The 12,427-nt window shown below is 36.5% G+C and overlaps 1 protein-coding gene and 1 long non-coding RNA gene across 6 annotated transcripts in view; one reads left to right on the top strand and one right to left on the bottom strand.

The window, feature by feature from the left end:
• LOC120532869 overlaps window positions 1-2,520 on the bottom strand; it is a 55,210-nt gene extending 52,690 nt beyond the window's left edge. Inside the window, exon 1 of the long non-coding RNA XR_005634395.1 lies at window positions 2,450-2,520. This is a non-coding gene — a long non-coding RNA (uncharacterized LOC120532869). The remainder of the gene's footprint in view (window positions 1-2,449) is intronic.
• The window catches only part of atp11b (ATPase phospholipid transporting 11B (putative)), a 206,010-nt gene that overhangs the window by 136,559 nt on the left and 57,024 nt on the right, over window positions 1-12,427 (top strand). For all 5 annotated transcript variants that reach the window (XR_005634390.1, XR_005634388.1, XM_039759285.1 and 2 more), the window contains exons 20-21: window positions 7,354-7,507; window positions 10,894-10,996. Coding sequence is in view for 3 of the 5 variants with exons in the window: in XM_039759285.1 (XP_039615219.1) it covers window positions 7,354-7,507; window positions 10,894-10,996 (257 nt within the window). In the remaining 2 variants the exon portion in view is untranslated. The remainder of the gene's footprint in view (window positions 1-7,353; window positions 7,508-10,893; window positions 10,997-12,427) is intronic.

Below are 12,427 nucleotides of genomic sequence, written 5' to 3'. Positions count from 1 at the left end.
AAAAATATTGCAGCTTCATATTACCACATTTCTTTGCATGCACTTAAACTTCTGAAGAAGGAAGAGTATTAAATGATTTTTGAGGAGCAGAATGTCTAATATAAAGCGATATCATGGTTTTCATGATCATCTCTAAATAAACTCATTGATTAGAAATTGTTAATTCAGTTAAGTTTGGCTAAATACCCTTTAGCAATCTGTAAGCAGTAAATGTAATCCTGTATTTGTTACTTTATCAAAGGTACAAATAAACAGATTTCTTTGACTGCTAACCTTTGAGCAGAAGTCATAGTTGGCTGTGAGAAAAGCAGTTTGTCTAGGGATATCTACCTGCTCTTTGCAGGGTGTGACTTTGCATCGTATTTATTATCAAGGCAAACCACAGAGTCGCAAGAAATTTCAGTTCTTTGAAATCAAAGGAATATTTTTTTGGGATGAGAGAAACATGAGGTATTAAAAACGTTTTTTCTTTATCACATGCCTATGATTGTGGCCTTCATTTTCCGATGCAGTTCTTTCACTGCCAGTTGCATCCAGTTACACAATTTTGGGAGTTTTACAAAAAGGATGATCTACCTTTAATATAATTATATGCACAGGTATTTAGGGAGTGGTGGTTTGTTATGAAATTTGACTCAACTGTGGGGTTATAACTTCTTGAAGTGGTTAGCAGAGTATGGCCTCAGGTATGACAGAGAAACAATGCCGGACAGTTTGAGAAGATGATGATGATGATGTAATGCTGCAAATACTTGCTTATGAAGTAATTGATCAGTAGTTAAGTAGTTCCCAGCCAGCACACTTCTTTAATAAGTTTCCCCTTCTGTTTTTGTTTTGATTCCACTCAATCCCAGTTAGGGCCATATTGTGTTATATTTAGTACAATTTGGTGTCACAAAAAAATGATAGATCACAGTGCAGCATGATGACTGTTCCTCCCTGCCCATCATTCCAACCAGAGAGTGGGAATTAAGACATCTCATAACCTGTATTTAAAAATGAGCTATCCTTTAGGTATTATCCTGCTTTAATGAAAACCCGTGTAGCCATTTTTCCATGATGCCAAAAGCAACACGCATACAGACACCAATTCAGCTTTATTTATATAGTTACACTAAAACCATTCAATTCATTTGTTATACTGCTCAGACAGATGAAATTAAAGTTAACTTCAGTTTATTTAATGGAAGCATAAAATATTTAAGATGCATTAATGTAACAAAACATATGTCCAGTTGGCAGAAGAAGAGCTAAAATTCCTGGAAAAATAAACATCTGGAAGAAAATCTGGTTGACCCAAATCAGTTGGCAGCTCATTACTTCTTAGACAAATTACAGTTTCACACCTGATATTCCAGTGTTTTTAACTGTGATATAATACTACAGTGATCTAATGTGGTGCCTGACACCTTTGATGTGAAAACTTCTCTAGAAATTTTCATTTCATTCCATGGTGAGAAGAAGTACAAAAGGTATCATTGGAAACAGCAGCTAGATGCCAAAGAGACATAGGCAATATAAAGTAATCATTGATGGGTGGTCCTGAAGATTGTGAAAGTTTTAGTACCATCGGCTAAATGATGGTTTTTAAAACTTAGCCCGCTTACAAAATAGACTGAATAAATGCCTTCATCTTGAATTTGTACTAAATGCTGAAATTGAAGGAGCAGTCCATACACTAGTAAGTAGATCAACTGCAAGGTTTAGGAGTCATTTAACTAAACATCACACCACCCTTTTAATAGTCTTTGAAACTGTAAGCAGGCCCACAATATGCCATCATAATGTATACTGCATCTCCACCCTCCTAACCTCTACTTCATAAAGTTTAGTGAAAGCCAGAAGAGAAACACTTAACACTATTTGGAATTTGGTGAAGTTGAGCAATAGCCAAAGATGTCTGCAGTTTAAAAAAAATACCTGGATTAATCCTTTTTGATTAAATTTGATCATTTCTAAATTATGATATTTAAAACTACTACAGACTATGATTAGAGTTGACAATTCCACTTGTGCAGGCTCATCCATTACTAGCCAGAGTGCACCACCATGAAAAACTATTTCAATATAACCAACACCAAATGCTTGGTAGTCCAATACATTTTCACTCAAAGCTCTCATCACATGAAGTATATGCTTAGATACTGGTTGACTTGAACATATTCTTTTAATATAATTAAAGAGTACTTAATTTATAAATTCATATTAATAGACTAAAACAACAGCAATACATGCAGAAAGAAATTGGTCTTATTATAGCAATGAAAGCAACCTATACAGCATGCTTTGTTTGAATCTCAGATAGCACTAACTAAATTTACAAAATCTTATCTGATTTCTGTTTGTACACTAAATGGGTGTATATTTTGATAGATTCTATTGAATAGCACAGTTAGTTTAAGATAAATCTCTGGCTTGTGCCCCAGCAGCAATAACCCATGTTTCATACCTCCTGATCCGAAGCTACCAAGATGCCCACTCTGCAGCCTCTAGACTGGACATAATGGCACTCCTTTTCACTGCTCCTGTAATGCCAAGCAGGGTGTAGACCTTACTTAATGAGCAGCCAGTAAAGGCAGATGTTAACACCATATCTGGCCTCAATGAAGTTGATGTAACATGATCCGGGAACTTGAGCTGCCTGCCCAAGTTTACTGGCAGATTTCAGTCCAATGCAGAGGTGAGCAGGCCATCTGTTGCTGTGACTGAAGCTGCTCTCCCACCCTGACAAAGCTGTGAATGACTCTGTTGTTAGCCGTGGCTTTAGAGATGGTCTACTACTACTACACCTCACTGAAGGCTGTTGTGCAGCTACTGAGGATGTGCTCCAGTGATCCCTTTCCGTTGCAGAGAGGACATACTGGAGGCTCACTCTTGCCCCAGGTTTACAGATTCACTGGGTTAGGTAGGACAGTCTGCCAGATGTCGCCCAAAGATCATTTCCTCTCTGGAACTCCCTCCCACCTTGTCCATGCTCCCTGGTGCTGCATGCCCACCATCTTGCTGATTCGCCCTTCTCCACACCTGCCCACACCTTCTCCAGGATTAGACGGCATCTGCTCTTCCTCTCCAAGGTCTTCCCAGTTAACATTGTCACCTCGTACACCAGCAGAGGCAAGAGGACACTGCCAAGATGCCATGTTGGTATAACCAAGCCTTGAACCTGCGAGGTAAGCCAAATTTGTCTACTTTGGTGAGCCAAGTCTCGAGCTTCTTGATAGTTGCTTGGACAGCCACTGTATCCCTAATGCTACAGTCAAAGACCTTGCCAAGCCTTTTGACTGGTTTCTTTGTGATGGATGGTATTGCAATTCCATCCACAAAAAACTGAAACGTGTCCATCACCTTTCCTCTCTTCATTACCATGGCCCTAGATTTTTCTGCTTTGAAGCTTATTCTTATCCGGGAGATGAGCTTCTCCAGGCCCAGGAGGATCTACCTGCCTCCAAGCACTAATGTAATGGTGGCAGTCAGGTCATCCATGGGGGCTGATGGAGACTGCCAAGTGGTGCCAGACTTGGACAGTGGGCCTCTGCAATTGGCCTCACCTGCCTTGACCACCGCAATGAGAAGAAAAAATTGTTCACAAGTGAATGTTTTATTTTTTTTTGTTTTGTTTACTTTTTAAATTTCATTTGTATGTTATGCGTGATGTGCTGCTGTTAACATACTTGAGTGTGGAAAAGGTGCTATACAGTACAAATAAAATGTATTATACTGAATGAGGTGTTGCTTATATCTGTAGTGTGATGTTCAGATATGCTAAGTATGTGGTGTTTCCATTATTTTCATTTTTTTCATCGTTTACTTTTCATTTACTGAGGATGCTTTGTTTTGTTTAAGATAACAAATGCATTCAAGAAGAAAATTACAGCTTATAGAAAGCAGACTTTATGGAGATGAGAAAACATCTAGAAAGCAAAAAAAAAAAACCAAAACTATAATGGGTCCATACCCAAAATGATTATGTTACAAAGACAAATAAAATTAAGTGACTTAAAATAGCTTAAAAGGATGAATAAAAATGTTACTCACTTTTAAACTGTAAGAAAATGTAGAACGTAGTTTAAAAAATAGAACTAGAAGAATAGGGACAACTATAACAAGGAATAAAAAAAATTGTACAAAAGGTTAAAAGAGAAACCTTAAAGAATTTTTCTAACGCTAGAAGAAAAGCACACACTTTTTCAGTGTCACTCTTGTTTAAAACAATGTGTTTAAGAAGACTCAGAGATTCAATGGGACAAATCTTTGAAATTGATCATTTTTTAGCTATGTTTTTGTAAAAGAGAAAAATAAATGACTCAGACAGAGGTAAAAACAAATTTAAAAATTAGGTTTCAAAATAAAATGTCAAAAATGTTTCAGGCCCTTAATGTGTTGAACACTACTAAAATCCCCAGGTCTGAGGAAATTTAACAGGTAATCTTTATTTAAACCTGAAACCAATATATCAGTGTAATTACTTATAATTTGAAAGGTACCCGAGTAGAAAGTAGCAAATTTGACTTCACAAGAAGGGAAACAAATTGGATCCTGCAAAATAGAGACAAAATAAGCCTTCTGCCTCATAAAACGTTATAGAAAATGTAATCGGAACAAAATTAGACTACTTATATGAATATAAACTCGTACTATTATGTTATCATTTAATAAAGGTAAGATCCTGCCAAACCAATCAAACATTTGTGAGCAGGAAGCTAGGGTAGTTAATGAGCAAAGAATGCAACGTAGTTTGCATAGATTCATAAAAAGTTTTTAATATAGTACCGCACTAATGGTTAATTTTGAACCTAGGTCTTTTTTGCTGCCTCAGAGGAAGCAAACTCTCAAAAGGATTAAAGGATTTTCATTTATTCAATTTTCCCAGTGTCTAGGGAGAGTGCATAAGCAAATAAAAAGTCAAATGAAATGTTGTTATACTCTAAAAAACCATTTATTGTAAATTATGCTTAGGCTGTATACTGTACAATGCACTATCAGGCTTCATAAAACACAGACCTCTAAAGCTGTGAAGAAAGCAGCAATCGGGCAATAGCAATCCCTAGACAGAAGTGCGTGTTTTACTTTGACAAGCTAAGGAAATGTACGCTTTTTAGTAGGAAAGACTGTGTGGTTGTCTAATTCAGGTCTTCAGAATTTCTAAAAAGGCATTGAAATTGATTCTTAAAAATTAAAAAGTTAAAATACTGAATCATTCTAACACCAACAACCTTGGTGAAATTTTGGGACACTTAAATTTAAATTAAGGTCTATCTGTCCACAGATAGTAAATGTGGTTATGCTTTCTCAAAAATCCTTATTTATGGTTATCAATTAGAAAGCATTTAACAATTCTGTGACTTCATAGTGAATATTCCTTAATGGACTTTTTTTGTATATCTTGTGTAGTATCATCATATGACCTATCATGTGACATGGGTCTGTCATTGCATAACTTTTCATTTTGAACTGTACACTTTATACTGCAATTTTGTGATTTTTGCTTTTTATAATAGAAGGATATGGGGATTAAAGAGTATCAAAGCTTTTATACATATACAGTGGGTACGGAAAGTATTCAGACCCCCTTCAATTTTTCTCTCTTTGTTATATTGCAGCCATTTGCTAAAATCATTTAAATTATTTTTTTTCCTCATTAATGTACACACAGCACCCCATATTGACAGACAAAAAAGAATTTTTGAAATTGTTGCAGATTTATTAAAAAAGAAAAACTGAAATATCACATGGTCCTAAGTATTCAGACCCTTTGCTCAGTATTTAGTAGAAGCACCCTTTTGAGCTAATACAGCCATGAGTCTTCTTGGGAAAGATGCAACAAGTTTATCACACCTGGATTTAGGGATCCTCTGCCATTCCTCCTTGTAGATCCTCTCCAGTTCTGTCAGGTTGGATGGTAAACGGTGGTGGACAGCCATTTTTAGGTCTTTTCAGAGATGCTCAATTGGGTTTAAGTCAGGATTCTGACTGGGCCATTCAAGAATAGTCACAGAGTTGTTGTGAAGCCACTCCTTCGTTATTTTAGCTGTGTGCTTAGGGTCATTGTCTTGTTGGAAGGTAAACCTCCAGCCCAGTCTGAGGTCCTTAGCACTCTAGAGAAGGTTTTTGTCCAGGATATCCCTGTACTTGGCCGCATTCATCTTTCCCTTGATTGCAACCAGTCGTCCTGTCCCTGCAGCTGAAAAACCCCCCACAGCATGATGCTGCCACCGCCATGCTTCACGGTGGGGACTGTATTGGACAAGTGATGAGCAGTGCCTGGTTGTCTCCACACATACCGCTTAGAATTAATGCCAAAAAGTTCTATCTTGGTGTCATCAGACCAGAGAATCTTATTTCTCACCATCTCAGAGTCCTTCAGGTGTCTTTTAGCAAACTCCATGTGGGCTGTCATGTGTCTTGCACTGAGGAGAGGCTTCCGACAGGCCACTCTGCCATAAAGCCCTGACTGGTGGAGGGCTGCAGTGATGGTTGACTTTCTACAACTTTCTCCCATCTCCTGACTGCATCTCTGGAGCTCAGCCAAAGTGATCTTTGGGTTCTTCTTTACCTCTCTCACCAAGGCTCTTCTCCCCCGGTAGCTCAGCTTGGCCGGACGGCCAGCTCTAGGAAGGGTTCTGGTCATCCCAAACGTCTTCCATTTAAGGATTATGGAGGCCACTGTGCTCTTGGGAACCTTAAGTGCAGCAGAAATTTTTTTGTAACCTTGGCCAGATATGTTCCTTGCCACAATTCTGTCTCTGAGCTCTTCAGGCAGTTCCTTTGACCTCATGATTCTCATTTGCTCTGACATGCATTGTGAGCTGTAAGGTCTTATATAGACAGATGTGTGACTTTCCTAATCAAGTCCAACCAGTATAATCAAACACAGCTGGACTCAAATGAAGGTGATCTCAAGGATGATCAGAAGAAATGGAAAGCACCAAAGTTAAATATATGAGTGTCACAGCAAAGGGTCTGAATACTTAGGACCATGCGATATTTCAGTTTTTCTTTTTTAATAAATCTGCAACAATTTCAAAAATTCTTTTTTTTGTCTGTCAATATGGGGTGCTGTGTGTACATTAATGAGGAAAAAAAATAATTTAAATGATTTTAGCAAATGGCTGCAATATAACAAAGAGTGAAAAATTGAAGGGGGTCTGAATACTTTCCGTACCCACTGTATATATGCACACACACACGTGTATATATGTATGTATATTCTTTTGTATGACTGTGACTTATCCATGAATATATGGTTTGTTACTTTAATTATATCAGTCCAAGTGTAATGTCAAATGGCACTTTAGAATGTTGAAAATTTTTAATTTTTTTTCTTTAAAAATTGCCAAATATATTTTAATGCAGAATTAAAGAAGACCATGTAATCCAACATGGCCTTGTTGTTGATGGCGCTAGCCTTTCTCTAGCATTGAGACAACATGAAAAGCTCTTCATGGACGTCTGCAGAAACTGTACAGCTGTACTATGTTGTCGAATGGCTCCACTCCAAAAAGCAAAAGTAAGAATATTGAATCTTTATGATATTTATCATTGTTGATGAGTAGCTGTGTTTGTCAATATGTTTTAAGAACATGATAGGTCAATTGCATTGAATTTTTTATGAGCTAGTCCACAGTTTTTTGCTTAACTGTGGACTAATTAGTATAGTACTTTCTAGAGATCAGCTCAGAGCTTAACTGTAGTGGAAAAAAAACATGTAGAATGAAGGTAAAGTTCATTAATATTTGTGCCCAGTGCTGTTCTAAGGGCCCAGCAGTTTTATTGTGCAAACTAGCCTGAGCTGTAAAAGATTGTCCACTTAACTTTTCAGCTAATTACAATAGTAAGCAATAAGGGAGGCTATGACAATACAGGCCAAATTCTGTTAGAATAAAATGCTTGGGACCAAAAAACAATCCTTTATTACGGTAATTTCATAATAATGGAATTTGCACATAGTTCATTCTTTCAGCACGTACAGTTGACAAAGCTGACTGCGGAATCTGAAACTCGATGGCAATGTCTTTTCTTCATTTTTTGCCACTATCAGTGGCAGCAAGAAGTTCCAACTCATTCTGCAAAATTAAATTGTTGCTGTTAGCGCTGGTCGAAACCCCCCATATAAGTCTTGTTCCCCTCGTCTGTACTGAGCAGCATTCAGTATTACTAGACTTTGGGGGAAGTAGGCTTGGTGAGTCGCAGGCCTACCGATTGAAAGTTGACTGTAGCATATTCTGGACAACCTTCTCTAATCCCTCCTGCAATGATCATGATTGATTTGCTGCTTTAGCCTAGCCATGGACAACCAGAGCAGGGTTGCCAGGTCCGTAAAATAGTTATAGCCCAAGAACAACTTAAAAACAGTGAATTTCCCCCACCCACAAAATAAAGGCCAATACCTGACATAGACAAAATCATATGCTGGAAAAGTGAGGGGCGACATTGATAGCAAAAGTAAAGAGGATTTGGTGCATACCTTCAGAGACCCCATCGGAGATATTTGAGATTAACAGAATAAGTAAATTGTATCCCACAACTGGGTGGATGTGTGTCCCTTGGAGATTTAGCAAAAATAAAATGTATATACTGTGCAAGTGCAAAAACCAGAAAAATAGGTGACAGATGGATAAAAACATGGTAATAATGTGGAAGATGGGGTTGAAAAATAGCAAAAAATACTGCATTCTCTGTGTATAAGAAGCCCAAAAAAACGCACAACTCACAAAAGCGAATTTTTTTCCCCACAGACAAGATCAGAAACAACGTAATTGGTCAGGAAAATTGCTAATGTGGTGACACTCCTTCAGAGCTCTGCAAATAGAGCTGAAGTTGAATTTGATTGACAACTATCCCACCCTTAGATCTACCAAACAATGACTTTTGGTTGCTGTAATTCCCTTGTTGAGCTCCACTCTGTTGCAAAAATTAGACAAATATCAAGTAAACTTTGTGACATAAACATGCTCTCCAATTGGAACTCCTGAATTGCGATTTTTTTGGCCAAGACTAGAATAAAGCTGCATGTTTTGCCGCTCTTTTTCATGGAAAATTACTTTTTGTAATCAATTTTGCAGGTAAAATGCTTTTTAAACATTAGTTCTATGGGGAATTGGTCAGGGCCAAAAAAAATTGTTAAAATGGAGTTTGTTCTAATGGAATTTGACTTATATATAAAAACTTTGTCCATTTCTTGTCCTGACAAATTAGTATTACTTTTTAACTTAAGACCTGCTTTTAGATTATAATTTAATAGATGAAGGTGGTTAGTAACTAATGATAACTGAGAACTGCAACTATGGCTCTGCAGTGCAACTCTTGTCATATTATTTTGGCTTTCATTTCCTTTGCCTAATAAGATAAGCAAAACAAATACATTATTGTTACTAAATTGTGGCACAGACACTAGCAAGTAACCCATTAACATAACATAACAGTTTTATTTTTATAAACAGAATTGGAAATTAAACTTCCGGAATACATGCGGGGAAATTTTTATTGTTTTTGTGATCCTCTCTAAGAATTTCTGCTTTTTTGAAGTAAAGCATTTCTTTGGTACGATGTGTCTTTCACCAAACTTTGAAACTTTAAGGAGGTTTTTGCAAATTAAATTCTTTCTTGACAAGTTCCAACAGATTTCTTTTAAAATCTGGAAGAGTTCTCTGATATTTTGCTCTGCAAAGTTATGTTGATTTCTGACCTGTGTCCCCTTGTTGTGATATTCTCTATCACATCAGTATTCTTTGCTCCACTACACTGGTGTAAATGCATGTCCAGGCCAGAGGGACATTTACTGTTGGAGTCAACCTGGTCTTAGGGTTGCAGAGAATGTTTTGTCTGTTGGGATATTATATATGTTATGTTTTCTGTGTTCTATGTTTGAGATGTTTTATGATGCTACAAGATATACTGTATATGCTTGTTGTTAAGTGGTTAAAAATATGATTGTTGTATTTTACAAGTTTATTTGTTTATTTTGGACACATCTGCCCTTTTCTGTTGTGATGGTAAGAGTTGAGGAGAGAGTAGAAGAGTGTAATATATAAGCTTGTGAGCACTTCCACTGACTCCTCCATTTGACTGTGCCCTGTGTTTCAGCACCATTATTATTGGATCATAGCCATAGGACAGAGGAGGGTCCATATTCAGAAGAACTACCTTAACTAATCACTTTCAAAGTGGCAAGTGTTTTTCTTTAATGTATGCTTGCCTTTGTCTACATATATTACTCTTTGAAACTCAGTTTTCTTATTGTTCCTCCTTATTATTGTTTAATGTACAGCTACTAATAAAGATTAGTGTTAAACTTAATTATTAGTTCTGGTATGACTTTAAGGCATTTTTTCTTAACTATCAATTTAATTTTACAAATGATGAATGCCTACATTAACTATGTCGTGCTGCTGATTCCACTATCTTCATAGTGCTGTTCTGAATTTCTCCAAGTACTGTAGTATGTTGCCCAAATCCAAGGAAGGAAAGGTGAAGGTAGTTGACTAATTCTGTCACCTCTAGAAGGCAGCAGCCTTTGCTGTGGGTTTATTAAAACTGAGCACAATGCCACAGATCTTGCTTTTCTGCAAAGTTTGCTGCAGTTGGGCATAAGGTGGTACACAAATTTAATAAGTAAACTACAAGCTGACCTTGCACTAGTATGCTATTTTCAATTTCTTTCAATATACTCAATATGAACGCTTGGGCTTGCAGTTTGTATTTTAATGAACACATTGTGTATAAATACCTGGGAGGTTCTATGGACTTTCTAAATCACTCATTTTGAAAAATAAACTGTGTTCAACAATTTAGTAGTTTTTAATGTACATTATTTGGTAAAAACTGTATTATGAAGAATATAATAAAAAAGATTATCATTAAGAAAATGTATTAATTTTTTCCCTTTCTTTTTAGGTTGTAAGACTGTTAAAGACTTCCCCAGAAAAGCCCATTACATTAGCTATTGGCGATGGAGCAAATGATGTTAGTATGATACAGGAAGCCCATGTGGGTATAGGTAAATAGTAGCATTTTACATATTAATTATAACTTAAATGATGGACAAAACCTGGGGATTTCTGCATAAAGCTAATTCTATTTTTCCATTTATACTTAACCATATTTCAGATCTTTGGGTTTTATGTGTAAGACTGTTTAATTGTGACTTTATATTCATGAAAGTATTTCAAAGGATGTACAGTATCTACTTTTTTTTATACATTTACTGCTACCTAAGTTCTTAGTATTAAAATGCATGTCTGCCATTGTAGTGATCTAGAATCCGTGTTTTCAGCTGGGTTTACATTAGTCACTGTTGACTTCACTTCAGATAAGTTGCTTGTCAGGGGATTAAATAACACTTCAAAAAATGCAAAAAAATAAATAAATAATGGAACACCCAAAAATGCAAATGACAGAAAGTCTGTCTTTATACTTTGCAAATGACAGAAAGTCTGTCTTTATGATATGTTAGGCTTTAGAAATACCCAGTGAAAACAGTCATAAAAACAATAATATTCATGTAATTTATGGATTGTCAGACTGACTGCTAAGTAAAATTTTTAATGATAATATACACTTGGGTCCATATGTTTTTGGACAGTAATACAATTTTCATAATTTTTGTGCGGCACCACAATGGATTTGAAATGAAGCAATTAAGATGAGATTGAAGTGTAGATTAGCAGTTTTAATTTAAGTCGATAACAAAATCATTAAATGAGACATATAGAAAAGAGAGCCATTTTTATACATAGCCCCTCCATTTTTCAGGGGCTCAAAAGTAATGAATACAACAGTCATTTTCAATATTTGGTTGAAAATCATTTACATTAAATTAGTGCCTGAAGTCTGGGTCCCATGGCCCTTCTCCAAGTGCTGTGTTTCCACCCTACTGTTGCTTTGGCAAGCCTTTACTGCAGCTGTCTTCAGGAGCAGCTTGTTCATTGGGCTTTCTGCTTTCAGCTTTGTCTTAAATGCATCTCCGATTTGGTTGAGGTCAGTTGATTGACTTGGTCATTGAAGAATATTTCACTTCTTTGTCTTGAAAAGCATTTGGTTTGCTATCAAGTATGTTTTGGTTCATTGTCCATCTGTACTGTGAAGCATCATCCTATACATTTTGCAGAATTTGCCTGAATCTGAGCAGACAGTATAGCCCAGTACACTTAAGAAATCATCCTGCAACTTTTGTTAGTAGTCATATCATCAATAAACACCAGTGAACCTCTTCCTCTGGCAGTCACGCATGCCTATGCCAGAACACTGCCTCCACCATGTTTCACAAATTATGTGGTATGCTACAGATCATGAACCATTCCTTCTCTTCTCCATATACTTATCATTACATCATTCTGGTATATATTGCTCTTAATTTCATTTAGTCCAAAGAAAACTGTTCTAAAGCTGGACTGGTTATTTCAATATATTTTCTGGCTAAGTCTAACTT

This window comes from Polypterus senegalus, chromosome 1 (assembly GCF_016835505.1).
Source record: "Polypterus senegalus isolate Bchr_013 chromosome 1, ASM1683550v1, whole genome shotgun sequence".
Taxonomy (NCBI): domain Eukaryota; kingdom Metazoa; phylum Chordata; class Cladistia; order Polypteriformes; family Polypteridae; genus Polypterus; species Polypterus senegalus.
This window is presented reverse-complemented; position numbering and strand designations above follow the sequence as displayed.